At 48.2% G+C, this 26,893-nt stretch overlaps 1 protein-coding gene across 3 annotated transcripts in view; it reads right to left on the reverse strand.

Moving 5' to 3' along the window:
* LOC136958648 (laminin subunit alpha-3-like) overlaps positions 1 to 26,893 on the reverse strand; it is a 55,075-nt gene that overhangs the window by 3,262 nt on the left and 24,920 nt on the right. For 2 of the 3 annotated variants that reach the window (XR_010878703.1, XM_067252693.1), the window contains exons 18-71: positions 25,764 to 25,816; positions 25,392 to 25,497; positions 24,984 to 25,083; positions 24,616 to 24,772; positions 23,590 to 23,722; positions 23,158 to 23,300; positions 22,969 to 23,066; positions 22,666 to 22,825; positions 22,041 to 22,204; positions 21,862 to 21,970; positions 21,673 to 21,770; positions 20,332 to 20,536; positions 20,029 to 20,155; positions 19,412 to 19,551; positions 18,726 to 18,841; positions 18,230 to 18,441; positions 17,581 to 17,785; positions 17,055 to 17,199; positions 16,685 to 16,825; positions 16,288 to 16,449; positions 15,852 to 15,953; positions 15,484 to 15,567; positions 15,127 to 15,357; positions 12,346 to 12,459; positions 11,135 to 11,253; positions 10,964 to 11,044; positions 10,726 to 10,826; positions 10,565 to 10,615; positions 10,317 to 10,468; positions 9,502 to 9,612; positions 9,239 to 9,350; positions 8,958 to 9,119; positions 8,462 to 8,658; positions 8,112 to 8,228; positions 7,709 to 7,863; positions 7,209 to 7,350; positions 6,964 to 7,063; positions 6,719 to 6,835; positions 6,394 to 6,564; positions 6,029 to 6,180; positions 5,602 to 5,802; positions 5,294 to 5,442; positions 5,021 to 5,183; positions 4,766 to 4,893; positions 4,408 to 4,555; positions 4,183 to 4,281; positions 3,904 to 4,064; positions 3,622 to 3,739; positions 3,278 to 3,412; positions 3,041 to 3,171; positions 2,794 to 2,928; positions 2,480 to 2,603; positions 400 to 533; positions 116 to 296 (exon numbers count right to left, since the gene is read on the reverse strand). Coding sequence is in view for 2 of the 3 variants with exons in the window: in XM_067252693.1 (XP_067108794.1) it covers positions 116 to 296; positions 400 to 533; positions 2,480 to 2,603; positions 2,794 to 2,928; positions 3,041 to 3,171; positions 3,278 to 3,412; positions 3,622 to 3,739; positions 3,904 to 4,064; positions 4,183 to 4,281; positions 4,408 to 4,555; positions 4,766 to 4,893; positions 5,021 to 5,183; positions 5,294 to 5,442; positions 5,602 to 5,802; positions 6,029 to 6,180; positions 6,394 to 6,564; positions 6,719 to 6,835; positions 6,964 to 7,063; positions 7,209 to 7,350; positions 7,709 to 7,863; positions 8,112 to 8,228; positions 8,462 to 8,658; positions 8,958 to 9,119; positions 9,239 to 9,350; positions 9,502 to 9,612; positions 10,317 to 10,468; positions 10,565 to 10,615; positions 10,726 to 10,826; positions 10,964 to 11,044; positions 11,135 to 11,253; positions 12,346 to 12,459; positions 15,127 to 15,357; positions 15,484 to 15,567; positions 15,852 to 15,953; positions 16,288 to 16,449; positions 16,685 to 16,825; positions 17,055 to 17,199; positions 17,581 to 17,785; positions 18,230 to 18,441; positions 18,726 to 18,841; positions 19,412 to 19,551; positions 20,029 to 20,155; positions 20,332 to 20,536; positions 21,673 to 21,770; positions 21,862 to 21,970; positions 22,041 to 22,204; positions 22,666 to 22,825; positions 22,969 to 23,066; positions 23,158 to 23,300; positions 23,590 to 23,722; positions 24,616 to 24,772; positions 24,984 to 25,083; positions 25,392 to 25,497; positions 25,764 to 25,816 (7,352 nt within the window). In the remaining variant the exon portion in view is untranslated. Of the gene's footprint in view, positions 1 to 115; positions 297 to 399; positions 534 to 1,886; positions 2,273 to 2,479; positions 2,604 to 2,793; positions 2,929 to 3,040; positions 3,172 to 3,277; positions 3,413 to 3,621; positions 3,740 to 3,903; positions 4,065 to 4,182; positions 4,282 to 4,407; positions 4,556 to 4,765; positions 4,894 to 5,020; positions 5,184 to 5,293; positions 5,443 to 5,601; positions 5,803 to 6,028; positions 6,181 to 6,393; positions 6,565 to 6,718; positions 6,836 to 6,963; positions 7,064 to 7,208; positions 7,351 to 7,708; positions 7,864 to 8,111; positions 8,229 to 8,461; positions 8,659 to 8,957; positions 9,120 to 9,238; positions 9,351 to 9,501; positions 9,613 to 10,316; positions 10,469 to 10,564; positions 10,616 to 10,725; positions 10,827 to 10,963; positions 11,045 to 11,134; positions 11,254 to 12,345; positions 12,460 to 15,126; positions 15,358 to 15,483; positions 15,568 to 15,851; positions 15,954 to 16,287; positions 16,450 to 16,684; positions 16,826 to 17,054; positions 17,200 to 17,580; positions 17,786 to 18,229; positions 18,442 to 18,725; positions 18,842 to 19,411; positions 19,552 to 20,028; positions 20,156 to 20,331; positions 20,537 to 21,672; positions 21,771 to 21,861; positions 21,971 to 22,040; positions 22,205 to 22,665; positions 22,826 to 22,968; positions 23,067 to 23,157; positions 23,301 to 23,589; positions 23,723 to 24,615; positions 24,773 to 24,983; positions 25,084 to 25,391; positions 25,498 to 25,763; positions 25,817 to 26,893 lie in introns of those variants that run through there. The other variant, XM_067252694.1, reaches the window with a different exon arrangement.

Genomic DNA, 26,893 nt, shown 5'->3' on the forward strand with positions numbered 1-26,893 from the left:
CTCAGCCACCTGACTCCCCTGGCCCCCTGGTTTCAGGTCCTACTTAGTTGAAGGACCTGAAACTGAGAAATTACCTTGTGATTAAAGTTTTATAGATTCAATTACATCCACTAACCGAGTGCCATTTTCCATCATTGTACTTCTCCCTGTTGAAGATCTCCTTCTTTTTTCCTACAGACAGTCTTATTCTACCCTTGGACAAATATAGAGCAAGGTGAGATTGCCCCCTTCTGGTGGCTGCATAGAACAGCAGACCCTCAGCAGACCTTGTCCTGACGTCCAGGGAGAAGTGAGGCCTAGGAGAGGAGGGAGACTGGTCAGGCTTTTAATATGCACGTGTGTATGATTTGTGTGTGTTTGGGGGGAGGGGGGAGTTGGGATGAGGGGGGCTGTCTTCACCTGGTCTGAGGAGTTGTGGGGGGAAGGCTGTAGCTAAGTCTGCTGACAGCACCCCCTACATGAAAGGCATGTTTCACCTGGGCAGGAAGTGTACACACAGACAGACTCTCATCTGACACCTCCATATGGCCCGTCTGCACAACACACACAGGTCATAGTTAGACTTCATACAGGACAAGCTCATGTACAGCGGTTACATCGGTGGTAGTGCTAACGCCATAAACATTTCCAGGGCACTCCATCTGTATGGAAATGAATTTGAGTTTTGAGTCACTGTTAACTCAAGATACTTGGATAGACTAGGGACGGTGTCTCATTAAAATCAGAGGAGCGGTGACCTGAACAAGGTCTTGTTCTGTACAATAATGAGCCCATTAATGATCCCATTACCGTGTCTGTTTACAGGGGGATGGTTACGTTTTAAGGTTAGAAAACAGATAAAGACATCTCCCACTGGATGGCAGCAGATGCTCTTCCTTTGAGTAGCAGTATGACTGCATTTCATCTCTATCCTAATGGCCTGTTTTTTTGGGGCTCGACAGCTTTACACTATCATTTCATGCTATGAAATAAAAATGACAAAAATCAGGGTTCCTAATTGAAACACTTTGGTATCTCGTATATTTTTGTTTCGGTTTAGGTAAAGGGATTCAATAACATCAATCAAAAGAAAGGAATGAGAATGGGACCCTGGGTTGGTGGCATACGGTTTTAGACACAGGTGTGTGCCTGTGTTTCCATGCAGGCTGTACCTAGGTTTCTCTATCGACACATAGCCAGTATCTTCCTGCTCCCAGGTAGTGAGCAGGCCAAGGTGTTATCTACTGGCTGGAGGTAATCTGCTCTTTTGAATTGATAAGCATCTGAGGAATATCAAATAGCACGGGGAGGGTTTACTTTGAAGCTGGTTTGAAACAGGCCCTGAGGATCTATATATTTGATTTCCTGATAAGGTAAGGTTATTGAGCTTAGATATTGACCCATATCATAGGGTTCAAGAGGCTAATCATTTCTAATGATCAGAATCATTGATTGGTTGATTTATTTGCTGATTGATTCATGCTTGTGAGAACATAACTGTACTAGCATATGGGCCTTTCATTCCATTGAATGGAGCACTGAAATAATTCAGTGCTCCAAAATGTCCTCTGTATCATCCACTCTCTCTCACTATATGTAGGAAGGGAATCTGCTGTGAATGTGTACAGTGAAGCAATCATTCTTTCACAAAGTGGACATTTAAAGGGGATTTGGTGTTTTATGTTTAGCAATGTACAATGCTAAAATGCAAGCTGCCTCTTAAGAGTGCATGTCCAACGATTGGACTTTAATCCCTTCCACATCAAGAGCTGTCCCATTCTAGTCAACGGAGCTCAAGTGAGGCCCAGAGAGGGAACAGAGGGAATGTTAATCAACAACCAAATGGGTTCATAAATGTCTCTATGACACAGAGTGATCAGGTTAAGGCAGCACATGCTTGTGGATGATTGATTAGACAAAGAGGTTTATTGTTGAGTCACATGATAGCAAAAGAAAAGCATTCGTTGATGATCGGAAGACAAGTGGTGGAGATAGAGCAGAATTTTTTTTTAACATTTCAAGTCCTCAAAGTTTTCCATAAATGTTCCCAAATCTTTCCATCAAAATACAAAACTTGAAAGGGTATGCATTAAATAGAATGGTGTTTAATGGCTGTATGATTAAGTGTAGGAAGTGTCAATGCAACACATCTCTCTTTTCTCAGACAGGTACAAAAACAGTGGGGCTTGTGCAAACAAATGAAGCATGGCTTCTAGACTCTCAAGTCATTTTAAATCAATAGAACATTCTCCTCCTAAATGGCAGCTGAGGATCATCCTTCCATTGTGGTCAACTGAGGGAAACAAAGCAGCACAACACAATTTGAACACTCTTATCCCAAACAACATCCACCTACGGTAAAACACTTAAACAAGAGTGAGACTTGGTCTGAAATGGATATCTTGCAGTCTTTAGAGATTAACTGACATTTTAATGTTAATGTGTGGACCGAAAACACAAACGTTCAAGGGCTGGGATGCGTGTGAGAGGCGCTGCCTACCCTCTTGTTGGTGTTGCTGTCCAGCATCAGCTGGGGGGGTCTGTCAGTGCTGCACATGTCCATAAGAATGTCTCCAGAGGATCTGAACCTGCTAAGGTCCTCAGGCCGGTACAAATATTCTGGCCTGGAACAAACAGACACACAAACAATATACATATTTGTCCAAAAATATTTTTTAATTATATATTTTATATATTTATTCATAAATCGGTCTAATTTTTTGTTTGTGAAAAATGTTTTACAATTGTAAAAGTGTAATACTAAAAGTTTGTGACAAGTAAAAAATACCATAAAGTAGGAAGAGGTTACAGTACCTTCTCGTGTAGAGGTTAGAAAGGCAGCCTTTGAGGGTGTCTTTCCCCAGGAACACAGAGTTGTCTGGGTTGGCCACGAAGGAAGAGGAGCTCTGAGGCTGACCTTGGTCCTCCTCATCGATACGCAGCTCAAGTCTGCAGGAGGGACATGGGACCATAAGTCACTTTGTGGTGAACGCTTATCTCATGAGCTGCCTATTTTCTGTTAGTTATTTATTCTGGATCTGGATGAGAGCCAATCTGGTACCTCTGAGATCTCTTGATGACTGTCAGATAATGCCATTTGCCATCCTGGTACTGTTTATTGGATTTCAAAACTTGGTTGTTGAACTTTAGGATCACGTAACCGTTTTTCAAGGCTAGGTCTATTCCAGTGCCCTGCCAGATAAAAAAAAGAGAGAGATGAAGACAATCTTGAGGGACATAAACAATGGCCCACATTCATAAATAATGAATGAGACAAGGAGGTGGATGTCTGACTGACCTCCTGGCTGTTCTGCAGTAGGAGACCCTCGTTCTCAGTGCTCTTGAAGCCCAGTGAGAGAGTGACATCGCTGACCAGACTGAAGCCTGGGGCTGCCAGGGAACTGCCCAAAGCAAACTCAGCCTTCCGAGACACCTGGTCAACAGAGAGACATTAAATGCTACTGTGACTACTTTGTAGTCATATGCGGTGGTGCTGGACCACTGCATGTCCAGTGGTGCTGGACAATGACCAATCAGAAACAAACACTGTCATTTACTCTAACCGCATGCAGCCTGGGGCGCAGTAGGGATTGACATAGCGCAGGGCAGGGAGCACTTTGAGGTAATGAGGTTCAAACTTACCAGGAAGTCCGTGGGACAGCTTTGACTGATGCCCACCTTCTCTAGGAACTCAGGGATACTGCCTGTCAGACGGATCTTTTCGATCCATCCTTTCAGGGGTGGTGCGGTGATGTTGGATCTGAACGGGTAATAAACACAATCCGGAAGATACAGAACTCATGAGTGTCTCAGAAGAAGAAACAAGAGGTGCACATGAGTTGTGTTTTTCTACATGTGCGCGACACATTTCAAATAGATTATGGGCCAGGCGGCTTAGCTTATGGAATTGATAAAGTTGCGCACTTTTCCCTGAGGCTTTGTGGTAGGCCACCGAGGTAGTAGGCATCAAAGATTCCAGGACTGTACTGGGCAGGAGCCTCAGCCACATACGCAGAGTCAACGCGAACCTTGATTTCTTTGGCTTTAGAGTTGATGACGACAATCACACTCGTCGACGCTCCAGCCTGAAAAGGGAGACAAAACGTTCTTTGTCAAACAATTCGCTGCCATATTTACAGTCCAAACGTTCGAATCCTAATGAAGTACAATCCTGGATATCATCTGAAGCGAGCCCGTACTTACCACAGGGAAGACTTTGTTAACACTCTTTACTGGTTCTGGGAGCTGGTTACTGCGTATGAAAATGTAGCCTCTTTCAATCGTCACAGCGTAGTAAATGTTCTGAAACACAAGAAAATATTTATTCCTAACATGTAGCAGATGGTTATTTGTATTCATAACACTAGAAACGCCATTGGAAACACAAACCATGAGCACATGGGAGAAGAGGATTATAGTGAGAGCTACCTCATTTCCAATATAGACGAGCAGGCTGTTCTCTGAGCGTGTGGCGACGGATTCGAGAAGAATGACCAGGAAATCCTCTGGTTTACTGATTCTCAACTTGGCATAGCCAGTGCCCTCGAAGTAGTCACATTTAGCTGGCTTGATAAATCTGGTCAGAAGGATGTTAAGAGAGAGAGGAAGAGAGAGAGGGTCTGAAACAGATTGACCTCATGACCTCAAATCCTTGACATGGATTGTATAACTGTAACCTCGTGTGTGAGAAAAAGGTGAATTCTGGGTATGTTGGTTACTGCGGTTCCCTCTATTAACACCCAGTAAGACCATGGGGTGGCTAGCCCTGGTTCCACTCTGAACTTACCTCTTGCATGGAAGCTCCACGTTAATGTTGACTGCCTTCTGAAAGTTGTACAGGCTGATGAATCTCTCGTTGAAGGTGAACAGCTCAAGGCATCCCTTGTATTTGGGGTAGTTGAGAGGCGCAGGAGGCTGGAGAGAAAATGAAGAGGAAAGGAGGAGTTGCCAGAGCTCTGACATGCCTAATTACTGTGGGAGGCAAATTGTTTTTACGTCTATGATGTCATCCATTGTTTGCTGTGAATGGTCTAGTGCTTACGGTGAAGTCGTTAGGGTAGCCCCCTACGTAGAAGACCACATCCCTTGGGTCCAGGTCTAGAAGGTTTTTGGCCAACTGTCCCTGGTTGGTGGTTGTCTGGGGAGGACTGGGTGAGTTGGACGAGAAGAGCTGGGTGAATATCACCTCAGCATCTTGGTAGATCCTGAACACAGAACCATAGAAACAGTACTCAAATGTTGTGCCTGTTAAATCTACAGTCTGTCACATCTACGATGATTTCCCAGGACAGGAGGAGTTAGACGGAGGGGTTACCTGTTCAGTTCCACCTTGTCAAAAAAGGATAGCTCAGAAATGGATCTTGTTATGGAGCTTGTCTTGATCTCATACTCCACCTCATTCAACTTGTACACACAAAACAGGACATTCCCCCTCAGGGCCATGCCTATGTAATCTTTCGAAGTCTAGAGGAAGCAAGGGGAAAAACTGTGAGAACTTCATCCAACAAAGTCACATCTGTCCAACTTCATTTAGTTCAGTAGAGGGAATGGCAAATAGGATGTGAGCCAACAATAATGGCTCAGTGTGACGAATAGAGACAGAAGCGAGCGGTAACCACTCACGTTCTTGTTGCCGAGGTAGAGGACAAACATGTCTCCCTCGTCCTCAGGGGCCTGTCGGCGCCTGCGGTTGTCACCCCTGCCAGACAGCAGGGGGCGCTGCAGGGACAGCGACAGGGCCGTGTAGGCCTTCAGATCCTCCACATCTCTGGGGGGACGCATCTCCACATGGCCCTCGCCTGTGAACTTCATAGGGACCACAATCTGGACAGACGAGACAGAGGGAGTGAGAGAAAGTGAGACAGAGAACAGGTTTAAAGACAAGCGGTCTAAAGAGAGAAAGAGCCTATATATGTCTGAGTGCAGGCCAGCACAAGTTTGAACAGAATTGAGATTGATATCCATGGTCTACACCTTCTTCTCCTACACCTTAAACTCCTTCTACACAAGTGAGTTGAGTTGATTTTTCGAAGTGTCTGGTTCCTCTTACCCTGTTGGCGGCATCACGGGCTTGTTCAATGAGCTCCTTGATCCTCTTGATGTTCTCCGTCACGTTATTGATGGGGGAGAGCTGGGAGGTGAGGTTCTCAACCTCAGCTATCTTATCCTCCAGGGTCGGGATGGTCTTCAACAGATCCTTCACTGAAGGGGGGGGGGGGGTGAAGAGAGAGAATGAGAGAGTGAGAGACAGAGAGGGAGACATTGGGAGGGAGACACATGGAGAGAGAGAGAGAGACAGAGAGAGACATCGAGAGAGAGACATCGAGAGAGAGAAAAAGAAACAGACCAAGAAAGGACCAAGGAATCCATTGGTGGTCAGATGTGGCCTGACCCCAAACTGCAAGTCCTCCTCACCTGACTTGTCCACGTCCTCCATCACACTACTGAGGTTGGTGCTTGAGGGCAGGACACTGATCTTGTCCAGCTCCTCGCGGATGGTGTCCAGCCTGTCCATGGTGCTGCCCGCCGTGTCGTTAGCTGCGGCTGCCTTCCGCTTGGCCTCATCAATCATGTTGCCAATGTCATCTGAGAGGACAGGAGAGGCAAGAGGAGGAATCGAAAGATGAGGACGGCTCAGGGAGGAGAAGAAGCTACTCCCATGATGAAACCGCAAAAGCGATCCTTAAGGTTGGTCACAATTGGAGTCGAACGCTTTCTTTTCCGTTTGCAGGACATCTACCTCTCTTGATGTTGTTCAGCTCTGTCTGAGCATCCAGGAGGTCTTTCTCCAAACCTTTCTTCTTGTTCTCTGCATCCTTCAGATGTTTCTTCTGGTCAGCCAGGTCATTAGACGCGTCTGTAATTGTTAGCCAAAACGTTGTTGCTAGCAGTTAGTGTCAATGTCAGATTTAGTGGTCTGCTAGTAACTTGATAGAAATGTCACAGTTGAAATAAGCACATCTGACGTATGACGTATCCTCTCACCTGTCATATCTCTTTGTGCCTCCTCTGCTTCTGTCAGAAGTTTGTTACTATTGTCCTTCAGATCCTTAGCTCTTTTTGTCAGGTTCTCCTTCTTCACGTCCTACAAGGAAACCACCGGAATGCACTTAGACCAAGTCCATCCTGGCTAACTTTTGCCATTAACAATGTCTACTAGCTTGGAGGTCCACATCTACCTGAAGGTGGGTGTAGATGTTCCAGTGAGAAGTGACCAGGCCTGGGCTTACCTTCAGAGCTTTGTCAGCAGCGTCTTTGGCTTCCTTGGCCGCCATCTCGGCAGCGTTGATGGCATCGGTGATGTTCTTGTAGGCCTCGATGGCTGCCATGGCATTGCGCACATCGGAGCGCCCGCTGGAGTCCCGCACAGCGCTGTCCCGGGGAAGGAGGAGGGGAGAGAGGGGGAGAGACAACAGCAGGAGGAGATAGAGAGGAGAGAGGGGCGCAGGTAAACAAATGCATCTGGATTTCCAGAAATGTCAATAAACAACCTGAGAGAACCCACAAGCATGGGGGTATTTATCTGTGGCAGCCAACATAAACATATACCCCATGTTTCTTAAGAGTCAGAGCCATCCATGTTTAGAAAGCACTCATCCCCAATGTCTCCCATCAATCACCTCAGAACCATAAAACCAGCACACACATCAGCCTACATTTCACAAGACCCTCTACTCCTGTAACTATAAGGTCATGGTCCTGTATGTTCTCATATCCCAGGTAAACCTACTCCTCTAGATCTTTGGCCAGCTTGCTGAGGTTCTCTGCGTGTTTCTCGGCTCGATCCACCAAGTCCTCCTTGGAGGCAGCCTGTGAGATGATGTTGACCCGCTTGGTGAGGTCGGTCTTGGCGCCATCCAGCTGTGCCGCCAACTGTTCGTACTCCTGGACAGGACGAGAGATTGGCTGTTTAGAAAGCCAGCCTCACCAACGCTACACACCACCACGGACATCTATCTGTCTGGCCAGCATGTTTGAACACACCAATTTACTATGAAGAGCTATAACGCAATATGACAGCAAAGAATGAGAGCAAATGTGTGGTGGATGGTGGTGGGTACAGCTTTTAGACTTGTGTGTTTAGCGCGCGTGTGTCCGTGTCTGTGCGTGTGAGTGCCGTGCGCCAAGCTTACCGTCTTGCTGTCATCCAACATTTTCAGGAGGTTTGTGGTGTTGCGCAGCTTCTCTTTCGCCAAGGCGATCTGGCCCTGGACCGTTTCCCGCTCCTTCTCCAGGGCCTGGATACGCTTCTGTCCATAACCAAACCTCACAAGCTTTAGAGAGAGCATTTCACATCGTAACACAAACCTTCCCTTGATCGTACTGCCCTAGCCTTTCCTTCAACAGCACGACTGGTCCGACACCTTTATGAATTCAATGAGGTGCATAATGGTGCTTTGTGTTCGAGGTTTGGAGTGCAGTGCAGTGGTCTATAGTGGGTCCTGTGGGAGTTCTGGTGTCTACTCTTATGGGAAGGTCTTACCAGAAGGTCTTCCAGGGCCGCGGCATTGAGTCCGTTCTGGGTGTTGGCCTTCTTCACCGTGTCCATGGCTAACTTCAGAACGTCCTCCAGGTCATTTAGCTTGGCCTGGTAGTCCATCAGCAGGTTACTGATCTTCTCAGCTGCCTCCTGGTTCACATCACACTGTCTGCTGATGTTGGTCTTGATATAGTCCAGGACTAAAGCCAGGTGGGAAGACAGCACAGACCTGGGTTACAGTTTAGGTTTATCGGAACCTTAGGAGGTTTCTGGTGTGTTTCTGGTGTGTCATGGTCCCTTAATTCTATGGAACATGAACGTCCTCAAAATGTCCTCAAAATGATCTAACAACTGAGACCTACACTAGTGATGTTTACTGTTCCATCACATATTCCTTATCTCTGGGGGTTCTCACCAAATCAGTTGTAGTCCCTTCTAATGTCATGGATGGGCGAAAGCTTAAAGAGTTTTAGAAGCCTATAGGGAACTGGAGACTTACGTTTCTGCGCCTCATCTCTTTCCTTCTCGGCCGCTACCTTCTGGGGATTAAAGTTCTTCTGCTCCATCTCCTTGACCAGGCGCTGGGCCTCCTCCAGCATCTTGGTAAAGTCCTCGTTTGGAATTGTGTCTCCACTGGTGTCCTTCAGCTGGTCCAGCAAAGCTGCACAGACACACACAAACACATACATATCCAGTTTATGCTATATGTATATGTGAAAAAATACAGGTGAAAGATAGAATAATAAAATGAAAGGAGAAGAAGAAGAAGGTAGTATATACCCTGGATCTTCTTCAGCAGGTCTTTGACATCACTGTCCAGATCCTGAGCTCTCTGATGGGTCTTTTCCACATTATTCATCGCTTTCTGGGCATCTGTAGCCTTGTCATCGGCCTGAAAAGGTCACACAAATGCACACACACACACCATAAGATCTCCACACGATCGTGTACTTGAAAAAAACCCAGTACCGACTCACAACCTTAATTCATTTTCAGAATACATACACAATAAAATATGAAAGTGGATGTATCTATAGCATTACCTTGGCTTTGAGATTATCAATTTCCTCTTTGAGAGTCTGGGTGTCCTGTTTCAGCTGGTCAACCTTGGGCTTCTGACTGTTAACACTGGAGCTGAACTTGTTGACTAGAATCTGTGTGACCAAAAAAAGAAAGGAGAACTATTAGCATAGAAGTTCTGTGTTAGACAAGGTCATATTCATCACAGTTTTTCTATGACCTTTGTTTCATTGTTTACCTCTTGGCAAGGTTGTCATGTTATATTTAATGAGGTCTGGTTTAATGAGGCCTAAATGAGAAAAGTAGCAACCAACTGAGGACTCTGGATGGAGGGGACTTTCATAACGAGGGATGTTGACCCCTTTGGCTGTCTATGAAGCTTAACATTGCACACAAAAACAAACACACACAAACTAAAAGAGCTGAGCGTAAGGAATGGAGTTAAAACGCCTGAGAAAAGTGCTGAGACCATAGCCACCATGGAGACAGCTACCACAAGTCCCAACCACAACTAGCACCATCTGCACAATGTGTTGACTTGCCACACAGTTATGGAACCAACTCACTCTGATCTCTTATCAGCAACAGCCAGGAATGTTTGCATAAGCACACACACCCAGTACCGCAGTGTGTGTGAGAGAGAAAAATGAGAAACTGACATATACAGTACAATGATATACAGAATGAGTATATGAGTATGTATACCACAGTAAATGCCTGTATGAAAAGACTATGTCCGCGCTTTGTTCTGTGCTTGTGTGCGTGTGTGTGCAGGTGCGTGCGTGGTTCTTCCCAGGTTGTGACTTCCTGGCTGAGGTGATCTCTGGTTGGGCCATACCTTGGTGTCAGCAATGGCCTTCTCCAGCTTGGCCAGTCGGCTATGGGAGGAGGTGCTGGCACTGGCGTTTTCGAGCTGAGTCTTGATCCTGCTCAGCTCGTCATCCAGCCTCTCCAGATCGTTTAGAAGGGTCTGGGCACAGCTATCGCAATCTGGGAAACCACACAGAGACACATTATCAATAATTTGATCAGCCCCTATCTGTAGTTGTTTACTCCTGGCTGGCTTGCGGTCGTAACTCCACCCACCCAGGCACTGATCCTCTGTGTTGGTGTCTTTGGGTAAGGTGTTCTTGCACACTGCAAAAAAAGCAGATCATCTCCATGGTTTAGGTGGATATCACTGTTTGTGATTAAACTGGATTGCTGACATGTTGAAGTTGTTACTTGCTGCACACACACACACAAACCTCCTGTCCTGGAGTCACAGTTATTTCCGTTGCCGTTACAGTCACAGGGCTGGCAACTCCCTCCCCGAGCCAACGGGTCACCGTAGTAACCTGGGGCACATCTGTGAGTCGGGGGGGGAAAAAGAGAAAGAGGGTTTGATCTGTACCTCAACAACACAAAGACACAGGGGTGATGTTCTGAGGAGATGTTCTGGAGTTAAGGGCTAATATTTGACCTGATCTTAATCAGAACACCCACCTCTGGCACCGCTCTCCGGTGTACCCTTGTCTGCACACACACTGGAACTCTCCAGAAACTTTGCTGCAACCCACCGCAAAACTGGAGAAGGGGAAACAACAGTGTGTTAGTTTGCGTGTCGTGCTGGATGCGACAGCTTGGCATCAGGCTGGCTCCGCAGCTGACCCTGACCTGTTGGCTGGCACATCAAACGGGCACGGACAAACACGGCACGTCCTCTGGGCGGGGTCTCCATAGTAACCGTCTTTGCAGCGCTCGCACCTGTCTCCGGCAGAGTCGTACTGACAGTTCTGTAGGAGGGGGGAGAACAGGGTTATTTGCCAAAGTTACCAGAGTAGCTGTACACACACACACACACAAACACAAGTAAACACACACAAACAAACTCAATACCCTTTCTGACATATGTACATAACAACAACCCCAGGACTGAGGAGTTGGGCCACCAGGGAGTTGGGGGGTTTCATGCTTGTTGGGCAAGGTCGCCAAGCTTGCCAAAGCATTTCCACACAAAAACTATGATTTTGAGAAACAGGGTGACGAAAGAGGGCTCTCAGTCATGTGTTTTCGGTATGTCATACACACACACACACACACAGGTCCAGTCTTGAGTAAGTTGCGCAAGAGGAGACATTGTTGAGACTCTAGAGGTATAGGGTTTCTTCCTAATATTGGTAGCTAAAAAACACTAAAGAAAGAAGGAAAGAAGGCAAAAGAGAGAGATGAATGAGAGAGGAATACCCTACTTTAAAAGAGAGAGAGTGAATGAGAGCGGGAGACCCTTCTGATGTGGTAGCTAGTCAGTATGTGGTGGTGTCAGGTACATGCACAAGTGCCCACAGGTGATGCCCTGTATCAGACAGGAGACCCTGACTAAGCTGTGGCTCACCCTGGATACAGATGAGCTGCCATGGTGACTATGTAGGTGTGTACTCTTCATCTGTGGTCGACATCTCACTGCTTAATACTAAGTAGCTGATCTAACTACCAAATATATTCAGATTAAGATATTTTCTTTCCAGCACATATAGCTCCTTCAATTACATTTCCAAGTAAAATCCCCCTTAAAACTGAAAAGCTACTTTGACGTGATGTTTGGTGGGTATATTCCTTTTCACGATGTAACAATACAGAGACTATTCTGTAAATATTGGTGTTCAGTTTACCAAAGAGGAAAAACAGACTGGGTTGTTCACTGGGAGCTCTGCTTGCATGAGTGACTTAAGACTGTGCCCAGCTCTACCCATATGGAACATCTATTTCTCTGTATATGTGTGTCTGTGCGTGTGCACGCGTGTCAACAAAGAGCCCAGCAAGTCCAGTCAAATATTCGAAAGGACTTTCAAGTACCAAACTTGCCCCATGTGGGGCAGAGGTCTTACCAGGCAGCGCCCGGTCTTCTCCTCACACTCGTTGGCCAAGCCGTTGCAGTTACAGGGCACACAGCGCCCAAGATAGGGCCCTCCACGCTCTCTGTAGTACCCAGGGGCACATTTCTGGAACACACACAGAGAACACCAGAGTATAAACACAAAGGACCAAGACATCACATCTTCTATCAGTTGGTTCAGTTAGAGAGGAACACAAGCATATTACATGTATAAAGTAACATGATACCGTGTGCTTTCTTACCGTTTGTCACAACACATTTTCAGCTAAACCTACCAAGTGACAACAGCCAAGCGAAGCCCCAAGACTTCCTAAGTGTACCTAGATGTGTCAGTCGTCAATTGCTCTTGCATGTGTACGGGTATGTGTCATGGCTTGACAAATGAAATACTTGATATACTTGGCCTCGGGAGTTGAGTACCATTGATACATTCTTGCTGTGCTCTTCACTGACACAAGCAGGGTTCATGTTCAGAAACACACACAGCATCCCGATAAAAATCCCCTTGACTCTCAGTCAACCAGCACCTCAGACTTCAAATCAACCCGTTGTTTTACCTGTATTTGAGATCCAGCAGCGTTATCAGTAACACACGGGTGGTGAACAGTCTGCCCTCTGTCATGGACAGAGGGGTACTGAAGCTGTTGTGTTCCCTTCTCGTGAACCGAGGGATACTGGACCTGCTGTCCTCCATGTCCGTTAAGAGAGGGGAAGTGAACCCGCTGGGCCCCCTGGTCTTGTCTGCGGTGGCGAGATCTCTCCCAATCGTGGAAAGGCCTGTGACCTGCGCTGCATAGTCCGAGCAAAACGGCCCATCCCAGGGCCTGTAGTATCACACCTGTACCCCTGTGTCTATCCGCACGCATGTCTGACATTCCTATGGCTCAAGACCGCTGAAATAACTCTCCTTTCTCCCCAGCTGCTGCCTTTAAACACACACACACAAACACGGAGGCCACGCCCAAGAGCGCCTCACCTATCTGATTCAGCTCTGGAGAGAAGTGTTAGGAAACACACACCGCACACGGGCACAGTACACACCGGCGCGGAACCCGCAAACACACACTAACATAAAAACACAACTATTGAGCACAGCAACGACACACTGCTATCACTAACACAGACAGAAAGTCATAAAGAAAAGTAAGAGGTTAAAGATGTGTATTCATTAACAAAAGGTTGCTGTCGAGGGTGTGACACAGTCAGTGCTGTGTTTTATAAATGGTTTGTCACTGTTTTTCAGTGTGTTGTGTGTGCACAAGTGTGTAGGTGATTGTGTTGAGCATGGAAGTGTGGTTGTGTGAGGGGTTAGACATTTCCAGACACCTGAATCACACTAACCAAACAGCACATCTGTCCTCGAGACCGTTGTTTCAGCAGCCACTCCCGTGTGTGTTTGTGTGTGTGTTTGTGTGTGTGTGTGTGAGTGTCGTTAGGGGTTGCCAGATACAGTGCCACGCCTGGATATGCGTCAAGGCACCTCTCCTGTTCTTAGCACCTCAGGGCACATATTATGCATTTCCTCTGAACACACCTAACCAGTGGTGTGTGACACACACACACACACACACAACATTATGGATTGAGTACTAAGAGTACATCTAAAAACAACCAAATCAATACATATGAACTTTAATTAAAGGTTGGAGGATCAAGCCACAACTTGTGATGTGTATTATGGATAGACTTAGGTCTAAATGAGGCCGAAAAACACTTTAATAATGTTTTCACAGAAATACAGAACGCTCTTGAATCTGACCACCAAAATAGTGTTAGACTGTGTGCATTTCTGATCCTGTACTTTCTATATGCATCATTTATATGTCACTTAGGATAAAAGCATCTGCTTAATTAATAAAATGTCAAATATTTAATGTGCATTACCTTGGTTTTACATTTACATTTAGTCGACGCACTTATCCAGAGCGACTTACAGTAAGTACAGGGACATTCCCCCGAGGCAAGTAGGGTGAACTGCCTTGCCCAAGGACACAACGTCAGTTTGCACGGCCGGGAATCGAACTGGCAACCTTCGGATTACTAGCCCGATTCCCTCACCGCTCAGCCACCTGACTCCTTTTATGAGTGACTCACTGTCTGGTCTGAGTGTGGAACTTTTTCATCCCATACGCACTTCATTACGTATTCGTTAGTCAGAACAAACACACCACACATCCTTGGTAGGACTCCATCTCCTAGACTAATAACCCACTTCTAACATATAAGGTTACTCTGAGTACTTGTAGGAAAATCCTATCAGAATCTCCCACTAAAACCCAACCTTTTCTAAGAATTTCTATAATCGGTGCAGGAGACATGGAGACCCACCCAGGCAGATAAAGAAACTCAGATCAAACCATTGCAGGTAGAAACGTTTTCAAACGCCTGTGTAACAATGGCTGGAGATGTTTGATTGCTAACATTATGTCTGCGTGATTGTACGTCGTATCCCAGCCTGAGGGGGAGGCTGCACGCACGGGCGGGCGAATACTTCTCCGTGTACATTCCTCTCACCCGTGACCTCACTGAGCTCGGGCGTGGCTCTTTGTTCAGGCGTGTTGTGACATCCCACCCAGCCCAGCTGGATGACAGGATGAGGGGGGGATAGGCCTGTCTCCTCACTCCTGTCTCCCTCACACCTAAGCTGCCCCTCCTCGTCCCTCACTCCCCCCCTTCGTCCTTAACTCTTTTTCTATGCCACGCCCCTTTTGGACTGGGGGTCCGTAGGGTCCCCAAACGGTGAATCGAGCCGCGTGCTCTCTCTCTGTCTCACCTGGCAGGAGTCTCCAGTGTATTGTGGGGGGCAGGCGCACTCCTCCACGGTGCTGGCAGGACCCCCCGCCCCTTTTCTGGAAGCCTCCTCCAGGCCCACCTCTCCCAGGCTGAGGCGCTGGCTGTGGGTGAAGTACAGGGCCCGCACCCTTAGACCCTCCACAGAGGCCAGCACCATCATCAGCTCCTCTCTGGAGGTGGGCCTGTTGTTGCTAGCATGACGCCAGTTCCCCTGGAGACAGAAACGCTCAAATTGTAAACATGCACATCTCCATTGACATAAAAGGACTTGGTTGTGATCTGGACTTGAACTGTGTAGAAGCCACCCCCAGGAGAGTTCCAGTCTATGAGCAGATACCTCCACTAGTTGGACCCGTCCCTGATACAGTCTGTCTGGGTTGGGGGGCTGGGGGTTCTGGTGGACCAGGGTCATCTCCTGGCCCTGGGGACAACCACACAGACACAACAGGGGGTTACACACAGCAGGAAGGAAATGACAGGTGAACACACAAATTAACCAGATAGCTTTTGCTGTCTTTCTGGTTAATTTATGAGTGAGTGAGTGTGTGTGGTGTGTGTGTGTGTGTGTGTGTGTGTGTGTGTGTGTGTGTGTGTGTGTGTGTGTGAAAGAGAGTGTGTGAGTGAGTGAGTGAGTGAGTGAGTGAGTGAGGGAGTGTGTGTGTGTGTGTGAGTAAGCGAGCGTGTTAGGTCGTGTTGTATACGTACACTCAGCAGGATGTCCGGCCTCCTATCCAACAGATTCATCCCCTCGCTAGGAATACCAAAGGACTTGGCCTGGTAGGTGAGGTAGCCTCCGTACGACGACACCTGACAGAGACATGGACACAGAGTTGATGTAAACCCCTAAAAAGGACTCAAATAAATTACATAAAAATACAAAAAACCTTGAATTCCTCAAAATGGAGGGGCAAAACCGTGAAAAGATTTGACGAGATTCTTTTGCCATTTGGAGCCTTGACTGGGTGACACTTGTAGTTTTATAATATAAATACAACTATATTGTCATTGTCTGCCTGAAACATGAGCCGATGTCCAGACCCCTTTTAACCCTCAAGAAGAAAGAAGCACTACATTTCCTTTCCTTTCTGCATTTCTGTGTGAAACCAGGAGGACTGTTCCTCCTCCCTGTCCCTGCACTCACCCTGTCTCCCAGGTAGGAGGGGGGCGCCACCCAGTGGAGCACTTGAACAGCAGCAGGCAGCTCCTGGATATCAGCCACCAGTGTGTTGCTGCTGGGGTTGAGGACCGAGGACACCTCCTCCTGGTCTCCCCTCTCCAGCCTCCAGCCCTGCATATCCACAAACTGGAGGGAGGGAACAGGAAGGAGACTTTTAGAAGCATAGTGAGATGTATGTACGTAGTGCACCACATAGAACCTACGGAACAGGTTCTGACTAGGCTGAGGGTCTGGAATTTGGGTTTCTGCCATGGCTGCTGAAGGCTTGGCCAGATAAGGATGTGTTCCTTAATCTGCCTAAGCAGGTTTCCTATGAGCAACTTCCTGCATTGACTTTTGAGCCACACAGTTGCACACACACCTTGCCCCGGCGCTTGCTGGAGCTCTGACACTGTTCAGTGGCTCCGAAGCAGAAGCAGATGATACAGCCACTGGGGTGGGAGGGCTCAAAGTGGAAGGAGCCTTCACGACATGTAGTGCAGCGGTCCCCCTGCATGTTTCTCTGCAGAACACACAAGACAACACCTTGTCAGGCTGAATGATACACAGAAAGTGACCACAAAAATCCACAAAGTATAAAACTAAGCGGGTGAAAAAAAAGTTGAGACATAAATAATCGTGCTTAATGTAAAAAATCGAAATAAATACAAATGTGTATGGGTGAAAACTGAGTGGGTGTCATTGAAACAGGGTGTGCTCGGGGTCTGTGGTCTGGGTGTGGGGTGGGTCACCTTGCAGAGACACTGGCCCGTGTCGGAGTGGCACACCTCAGGGGTCACTCCACCCTGGGCACAGTCACACGCTACACAATCAGGGAAGCCATAGTATCCAGCAGCACACCGGTCACACTGGCGCCCGCCAATCCTGGGCTTGCATCTACACACACGCGCGCACGCGCACACACAACATTTACCTCCCTGCTCTGCTCTTGCAGTAAAGCACTACAGACAAATACATTCTCAAGAAATGAAAAACGAGTCAGGTAGCTGAGCGGTGAGAGAATCGGGTTGGTAATCCGAAGGTTGCCAGTTCGATTCCCGGTCATGCCAACTGACGTTGTGTCCTTGGGCAAGGCACTTCACCCTACTTGCCTCGGGGGAATGTCCCTGTACTTACTGTAAGTCGCTCTGGATAAGAGCGTCTGCTAAATGACTAAATGTAAATGTAAATGTAAAAACAGCAGGACTGAATTCATAAACCGTCACAATATGATCCATCCCTCCATAACCCTATGAACGACTCCGCTGGTCCACTCACCTGCACTGTCCGGTGTCGCGGTCGCAGCCGGGGCCGGCACCAGCCTGCAGGCCGTTGGGCGAGCAGTCGCACTCCTCGCAGCCCAGCAGGGGGTGGTAGCTGAACGTCTGGCTGGCACACACGTCGCACGCCGGCCGCACCGTCTGGGGCGGGCAGATGCACTGGCCCGTCACCTCGTCACACAGACGCACCCCGCACTCGCACTCTGGGGGATGGGCATGGGATCAATCGAGTCTAATCAAATCAGTCTGTTTGTCTGTCTGTCTGTCTGTCAGTCGTCTGTCTGTCTGTCTGACGTCTGTCTGTCTGATGTCTGTCTGTCTGTCTGTCTGTCTGACATCTGTCTGACATCTGTCTGTCTGTCAGTTAGTCTGTCGGTTTGTCTGTCGGTCTGTCTGACTGTCTGTCTGACCACTGTCTGTCTGACATCTGTCTGTCTGTCTGACATCTGTCTGTCTGGTGTCTGCAGTGAGTGTCCGATTGGCTGATGCCACCAGCCTTTCTTACAGTCTGTCAACGCTTTACAGTAATGGCCTGAAACAGGAATTGATCATCCGCCCAGAGGAATACAGATACACACAATGCGCCAACGTGTTTTTTTGCTCGTATTGATAAGATGGACAGAAGACTGGGTGATAACCAAACTCACGTCTGCAGTACGGGAAGCCATAGTATCCTGTGGCACATTTGGTACACTGGCGGCCAATCACATGCGGCCTGCAGTGACACTGGCCTCCCAGCGGATCACAGGTGGGTCCAGTAGCCCCAGCCTGGTCACAGCTACAAGGCAGCGCTCCGTTGTCGAAGGCTGCCACTAGAGAGCGGGCCGAGTCCTGGCAGAACCGAGAGGACGTCCTGGGACTGGAGGAGAGGAGACGGGCAAGGTGGATCACTACAACTAGAGGGCGACATTTACAAAACCTCAAATGGCATATACAGAAACTGTTCAATCTGAAACGTTGATAAGTTCGGGAGTTCAGAAGATTTCATTTGGACAGGAAGCCAAGTAATCCGGGACACTCCAGGACATACTAATGTTCTCTTAAAAACAGTAGAAGCAACGGAAATCATGATTCATGTTGAAAGGACACTAAGCGCTGATTCCCTGAGCCCGGAGAAGAGCAGCAGCAGATATATGTACGTACTGTATGGAGAAGCCCTCTGCTCCACACAGTCGGCTGAAATCTGAAGATTTATCCAGCGTCTTCTCTTTCAGGAGATCAGGGGTGTAACTATCATCAGGAACCAGCAAGATATAATCCTGAGGCGGAACAAAACATCAACGTCAATCTCATAAGAACCAACCAGCAACTTTCTCACGCACTATCTCTTCTGTGTTGATGCTAATCCAAGGTAAACAACATCTTATCCCACCTAAATGTAATCTAAAAACTTAAAGATTAAAGGGATGAGAATGTGTTCAACAATATGGGGCAAAAATGATAAAACACTGATAGAGGGTGATTTGAGTGTTGAGTGGTTGTTGGTCGTGACTGCAGTGTGCAGGGGAGTAAAACAAACAACCCCAAAGTCAGTACAGGCTAAACTCTGGCCTTACCCTACCTTAGTGGGTTTAAGAGCTTATCTCTAATAGGTCTGGGTGGGGGGGTTTCCAGGTAGAATACAGAACCCTCATTGTTGTTGTTTGGGAGATGGTACAACAGAGGAGGGGTGGGGGGGTTAATCTGGCAACCTGGTTGTTGTGAAGAGTTAGGTTTAATACAGCATACCAACACTGAAAACTGGGCTCAGACAAAACTCAGGAAAACACGTGATGTGTGTTAGGAAGGGACCACAAGACCTTGGTAGCTGACTGGTACAAACATCTTACCAGAGTGAGGGTTTTACCAGGTGGTACCCTAAGAGAGATGGTCAGTGGCTCCTGGGGAAGATCAAGGGCGATGCGCTTCTCAGCAATGACCAGCTCCCTGCAGCCTGACACCGCAGGGCATAGGGAGGCATTGACTGAACCTGGATGGGAGGACAGAGGGGAGAGAAGGAGGAGGAGAAAGAGAGGAGGAGGATGACCGGGGTGAAGGAGGAGAGACGGGAGGAGTGTGTGAGAAGAGACCAAGCAGGAGGGGGTGAGGGCGGGGCGGGGGGAGGGAGGGAGGGAAGAAGAAGTGGGATGTGTCAGCGTGCTCCATGGTAATCCTTTCCCATCAGGCCCATCTGGGGAAGTGTGTCCGAGCCCTTTGATCATCTTGTCATGTGGGCGGGAGGGGAGGGGCGGGGGGGAGGGGAGAGTGGAGGGGGGAGGGGCGGGGGGCTTAATCTGACAGGGAACCACCTCCGAGCCGGGCAAACCAAAAGAATCCCTCACATTTACCAATACTATAATCGTCAATACTCTAAAAGGAAACCATGGTCATAATTCCGTAATTACATCAAGGCAAGGAACCCTCAATTTCCCCAGGCTTCACCACAGGCCCTGGTGTCCAGACTTACCCATCCATCTGCGGCCTGCGTCCACCACTACCTCCACGGGAAAGGTGGTGTGCTCCGGCTGGCGGAAGTGGACGACCACCACGTATCTGCTCGGAGAAGGAACCCTGGTGCTGAAACTGATCTCTGTCTGCAGTGATCAGAGAGAGGGAGACAGAAAAAGAGACATGGAGAGATAATGAAAGAGAGACATTGAGAATGAGGGACATTGAGAGAGAGGGAGAGTGAGAGAGTAATATATATAGAGACTATTGTGGTAGGCTTCTGAGGCAGAGGGGGAATCGATCCCATCATGTGAGCGTATACCTGGGGGGATTTCAGCAGACGCCCTTCGCTCTGGGGGACAGGGAGGGAGAACCGGCCCTCGGACTGTCGCCTCCGCCTCCAGTCCTCGCTCTCCTGGGCCGGGCGGGAAACATCACCACGAGGGGAGGAGAGGCGACCGTCGCGGGCGGCGTCTAGAACCAGAGCCGCGCCAGGCCTGGGGTAGCGACTAGGGACACAGTACTGACTGGGGGGTGGAAGGGGGGGGTCAACAGAAGGACAAAGGGTTTGAAGTGTTTGCCAAGCACGGACGAAGAAAAATGTGACTTGTTCATGAGCCGGGTCAGTGACCGGGTCGAGGTCACGACCTGCGGACCTACGATAATCTGAAATAATCCTCTTTAAAATGTAGTAGACATCCCCTGGCTATCGCATTCTCTCTCATCAGTATTTTTTTTTTTTAACAAGCCACACGTCACACACACTTACACACACGCACACTCACACGTCTTATGAAATCTTTGTTTGAGGGGAGCAACCTCTCTGACCCTCTCTGGCAAGCCCCTCATTCCCCACCCTGTAGCCCCACCATTTCTCTCTCCTTTCTCTCATTCTCTTCAGCAACCCCCCGCCCCCTCTCCTCATTCACTTTCTTCCCCATTAGAATGGCACACACAAGAAACTATTTCGAAATATCCCCAAACTTCCTTGTGAGGCCGAGAAATGGTGGGGCCGTTTCAAGCTCTTATCAACCATTCTATCGTGACAAAAAGCTATTAATGCTTTTTCCTCCATATTTGTTTTATATCTAAATGGTGTAGCAGCGTGAGCGGAACTATGGTTTAATGTGAACAAACTGTAATTTCAAGGAAACTCTATGGTGTTTGTTTTTGCACTTTAACTCAGTTTGTTTTATACATCAGATATTAACTCGCTAATAGCTTGATACAATGGCAGAAAAGCGGTACATTGTGTGGAAGAGTGGCAGGACGTCTTTGAAAATGCAATTTTCTGCTTAAAAAATAAATAATAGGACTTGATGTTGACAGCTAAATATGAGCAATAAACATGGCAATCCATCTCAGTGTGTCTGCTGGGTGTGAGTAGAGGCTGTGAGGTAAAAAGGCTATGTTTAAGTATAGAGAGAGAGAGAATGGACAGCCCCAGGTACCTGACAGACCATGTCCAGCCCTGGGAATACATCGAGTCACACCTGGAAACCAGCTGTGTGTTTATGTGTGTTTGTGTGGGTGTGTGACTAGTGGCCTACTAGTTAAGCTAGCAGCACTTTCTCCAAAACACTGGGCTAGTCAGTTTTATCGTGTTGAGGTCTCTACACGCTATCCAGTAATTACCAGAAATGACCAGAGAGCTCCACTGTACCTGTCCTCAGTGAAGTGTCCATGAACGGCGACACACAGCACTTTGGGCTCCACATACTCCATGGAGAACTCCTCCACAGGTACCGCATACACTTTGTACTAGCGACAAAGATCAAAGCAAACAGTTGACAGGAAATTGAGGAAATCTCTTCTAACCACCATGTTACATGCCAGAGAGGCTCTCTTTTACCAGCAGGAAAGAGGCCGTGGAGACCTGGAGAATAAGCTCGGCCTTGTGGGTAAGATGGAAAACTGCCACGCGATTGGTTCCGTCCACAGACACGCTCCGACACAGGAAGCTGCCGGGGTCGACACACACTTTAATACACACACACGCAGACACACACACACACAACTACACACACTTACCTATATGCACAGCTATAGATATTGGCTCGGGCCTGGATCTGGGCTTCTGACTGGCTGGTGATGAGCAGGTTGACGTTCTGGACAGTGTCCACCTCGCTGGCGTACTCCAGAACCAGGACATAGGGCCCTGGCTGGGCCACGCGCAGGCTCAGCTCCAGCTGGGTCTACACAACACACACATGATACAACTCATCACTTATCAATGCTGTGTGTGTGCCAGGGTTTGCTCCTGTGCCCGCCTCATTATTTTAGCTATAAGAGTTTCTATAGGAGAGCTATAAACCAAATGCCTCCTCAATCCGATTCATTCTGGAGCCAAGCCTGGTTTGTGTGCCCCCTTACCTGTACAATCCAATGTATTTCTGAATACAACAAATTGTGTGTGTGCTTGGATGTTTACTGTACGTGCTAGTTTTTCTGTGTGTGTGTGTCTGTGTGTGCGTGTGTGGGTGTGCACGTGTGTGTCTGTAGGTGTCTGTGTGTGTCTGTGTGTGTGTCTGTGTGTGTGTCTGTGTGTGCGTGTGTGGGTGTGCACGTGTGTGTCTGTAGGTGTCTGTGTGTGTCTGTGTGTGTGTCTGTGTCTGTGTGTGCGAGGCCTTTCCAGGCCCTGGGGGGCCATGCCCACCTGTCTCCCCGTGATGGATGCCATGTCAGGGTGGTCTGGTGTGGGGCGCCGCACGCGGGCTTGCCTCCTCCTCCTGCGAGCGCTGCGTGTGGAGAGCAGGCCATGCAAGCCCAGCACTGAACTGAACCTGTCCATCGACACGTGCTTATAGAGCAGACAGCTGGGAGAGAGGGCCACACACACAAAGACACAACACTGTCAGGGTCAGCAACTAACAAGCACGTATCACAGACAGTAGCCAGTCATAGCTAACATGTAAACAGAGAGCAGTTTGGGATTCTGGAGAGGAACTGCAGGGATTACTTTGTGGCGGAGGTGGATGTATACGTGCAGGGCTGGGTGATTTTCTCCTGGAGGAGAGGAGCTTCGTAGAAGTCGCTGGGCAGAAGCACCAAATAGTCCTGGGGGTGGGAGGGGAGGAGTTAGGAGAGAGAAGACAGTGGAACAGGACGGGCAGTGTTTTGGCTGATGACAGTCACATAGGGTCCTCACCAGCAGGATTCCCTCGGCTCGCAGGCGTATGACCCATCTCCCGGGGGTGAGAGGGAAGGGCTCTGCAAAACCATCCCCGGGCACAGACACGAAGGATGGGGAGGAGCTGGGAGGAAAGACCACCTCCTTACTCTGGCCAGGCCCTGCAGAGGAGCATTCAGCCACGTACTAAACACAGCGTCACAGCTGACACCCAGCTGGGCCTACACACAGACTACCGTCCTCTGAGGATGAGATCGAACCTAGATATGTGTTGTTATTGTGGGAGAGGAGGGTAGGGCACAAGCATGCAGTGAGTGATGGTGAGTCAAACTGATGCAATCCTTTCGTTCAATGAATATTCCAGTGAATGAGTGGACAAACTGAGCGGTTGTACATGTGTGTGTGTGTGTACGGAGAGGGGGGTGGGGGGTTTAGAGAGGATGGGCTTACCTGGGCCCCCCCTGACGGTGGTAGCCGCTACGCTACCGGTCACACCTCCGGCCCCAGGGTTAGCGTACCGTAGAAGGATGCGGTAGGATGAGTGCTTAGCCTCATCCACATGCACTGTTAACCTGATGTCACTCTGCAGAGACAGGGGTGAGAAGGGGGGGGGGGATGGGGGGTGGGGGGAGGGGACACGGTTGACTGGAGAGGGTGCAGGATCGTGGGGGGGTGACGGGAAGAAGGACTTGGTGTTAACACAAACGAGCGGGCCATGCAGGGGGAGGGGACGGAGTGGGGTTAGAGCAGAACACGGTGATGCACCGAGGAGCTAAGAGGACAAGGAGGAGAGGAAGGAAGGACGATAAGAGAGAAGGATGGAAGGAAGGAAGGAAGGATAGATAGAAGGAAGGAAGGGCCCTTCACTTACAGTCACAGCAAGAGTGAAAGCCAGCCTCGTCCACCACCAACATCCTGGCCCTCACCCGCCTCGCCCTCTGTTGGCGGGGGGTGGCGTAGCGCACTAGTATGTGGAAGGGGCCAGGGAAGGCCACGGCAAGTGATATGATCACCTCTGGCTGAGGAGAGACAGGGTTAGACACCTACCACCAACCTACACACAGCTAGGAAAACCGCAGGCCACAGGAGGAAAGAGCTACCGTCAAGAAGACACCTACTGCACACACTACGCCACTGGATGAATACATCAGCGTTTATACACAGGTATAAACGCTGATGTATTCAGACAGAAGCAATTTTACACACAAAAGCACAGAATTAGAGCAGCGGGGGAAAGCAAATACTGAATCACTGAGAAGAAACGCAGGAAGGCAGATTTTTTACGACGTACACGACTGCATTATGTTCACAATTCCTCATTCTTTTAATTACAACCTCGCCAACACTTAACGGCCACCATTGTGTTCTTCACTCGTGTCCTTCTTCACGTATATTTGATAAATATCTTCACAGTGAAACTTTTTCCTCGCTTTTTCACTGTAGTATTTTCAGGTTACAAGCAACCGCCTGACTAACCTGTGCAGGAGACATGATGGCGTAACCTCTCCAGCTGAACCCTGGGAAGGCCCGGGGGTCGTAACCGAAGCGTACGAGCCTGGCGTTGGGTGTGATGCCATTCTCCACCTCGTACTTCAGCTGGTGCAAGCTGGGAAAGTAGTGATTGGGGGCTGGCCTTGTTTTTTGGAAGGGAGGGGCGTTGTTAACAGAGAGAATATACAGTACAACTTACAAATGAATAATTGACAACCTGGTACAATTGAATATTTTTCGTATTTCCATTATGTATTACAATGCATCTTTTAGCATTGGTGACCATGCCTCGCCTCAATAACGTGTAGGAAAACAGAACTATGTGTCCTTGTATAAAATTGTTTAGAGCTTACTCAGTACAAGTGCGTCCAACCACATTTTTCCGACACTGACACTGTCCAGTCATATCATCACACGCCTGTCCAATGGCCCCGCCCACGTCACACTGGCAACCTTTGGTGACAGGAGATGAAGTGGATACAATCTCAAGATGAAAGCATAACTAGCACATGCTGTGGTGTTCAATGAGGTCAGGCTTCACCTGGAGGTAGGTATCCTGACATGTTAATCATTGATGTTTCCCTCATTAATAATGATTGGTCAAGCAAAATAGCTTCTGTGTGAGGACACACCTTGAACAACTATTGCAGATCTCAAGGTCTAGTATGGCCTGATAGTACATACACATATACAAGTGAAGAAATAATTTTTTATATTTATTATTATATATTATATCATTTATATTTAGTCAGGTGACCCACCTTGACAGCCAAAATAGTTCTTTTTTTGTAGCAGGAAGTAGCCCTCCTTACAGGAGTCACAGATGTGGCTGCAAGTATTGGGTTTGCAGGGACAATGGCCATTTTTCTGGAAAAGAACATACTGTAAATATTAGGATCATACTGTAGGACACTGCCAGTTGAGAGATAAACATGTCAGGAAAGAACATTATAAATGTGTGTGACAACGGCGTAACTCCAAGACAAATGACTTACGGTAGTTAAAGAGTAATATTAGCCAAGCAGTAATTCAATAATAATTACAGTTAGGTATACCCCTCTGCTTGACAGTGGAGGGTGTGCAGAGCTGTATTGGAATGTGGTGTATGAGCATGGCAGGAACAAGAGACCAACCTGCTGACACTGTCCTACGCCACTCAGAGTCCCTTTGAAATCACAGCCACATTCTAGGGGACAGAAGGAGAAGAGGACAGTTCGTAAGATAAGGAAGTCCCCCCTCACCTCTCTGTAACTTGAAGCATGCAAGTCACAAACACCAGAGTTCAGCAACAATGACAATACAGCAAAAAAGTGGACAACAACAAACGTGTTGCCACATGACCTGCACGACCTGAGGAGAGAGACAGAGAGCGAGAGAGAGAGAGAGAGAGAGAGAGAGAGAGAGAGAGAGAGAGAGAGAGAGAGAGAGAGAGAGAGAGCGAGAGAGTAAAAGAGTCAGATTGAAAGAGAACAAGGACAGGTTGAGGAAGGGAGAGCACCGGAGGGCACAGTGAATAGAACTTGATTACAGGATTCCTTCCCTTCCATGGGTGAGACACGGCAGCAAGAAGAAGCTGCAATCCTCCCAGCTCAACATCAAAGGGCCCGGGGAGGGGCTGTGCTTTCAAGGCAGCGAGCACAACCTTCCATCTCCAGCCACAGCCAACCTGAGGCATTCCTGGGATATTAAAAGCTCTTTTTTTCCATTCCTCCATATATCTGTTGGCAGCCAGGCCGTGATAACATTCTTGGTGGAAGGCTGTAACTTTAGACAGGTATCTGGACAAAGACTCAAACTGTTCCCTCACTGGCTGGCAGGGAATAGGAAGCTCCCTCCCTCACCTGACAGAGTTAGGACGACAGCCTTTAGGTTTGGTTTCATTTCTGCCTACTCCACACAACCCAAAACTCACAAGTATACACCAATTATCATATATGTTTATTAGACTTATCTTAGAGATACTTAACTAAATCGAATACCATTTATCACAGGTTATTTAGCACCGAAAAAACACTGAAAACAGTGAGGCAGAACTCAACAGTCTTCAGAATAGTTCCTGTTGGAGACAGATGCGGCACTGATAGGAAGGAGCCTGTTCACCAAGGTAACAACACGATAACTCCAGATTCATGCTCTCTATGATGTCACAGCCTCCTCAGATTACTAGCCGTGATTTAATACAGCTGAAAATTAGTTAGTTAGTTCCCTCAAGGATCACAATGACTCTTGCTTAGAGACTTGTTGCTCTTGTGGTTAGTGGTAA

This window comes from Osmerus mordax, chromosome 16 (genome assembly GCF_038355195.1).
Source record: "Osmerus mordax isolate fOsmMor3 chromosome 16, fOsmMor3.pri, whole genome shotgun sequence".
Lineage (NCBI taxonomy): Eukaryota > Metazoa > Chordata > Actinopteri > Osmeriformes > Osmeridae > Osmerus > Osmerus mordax.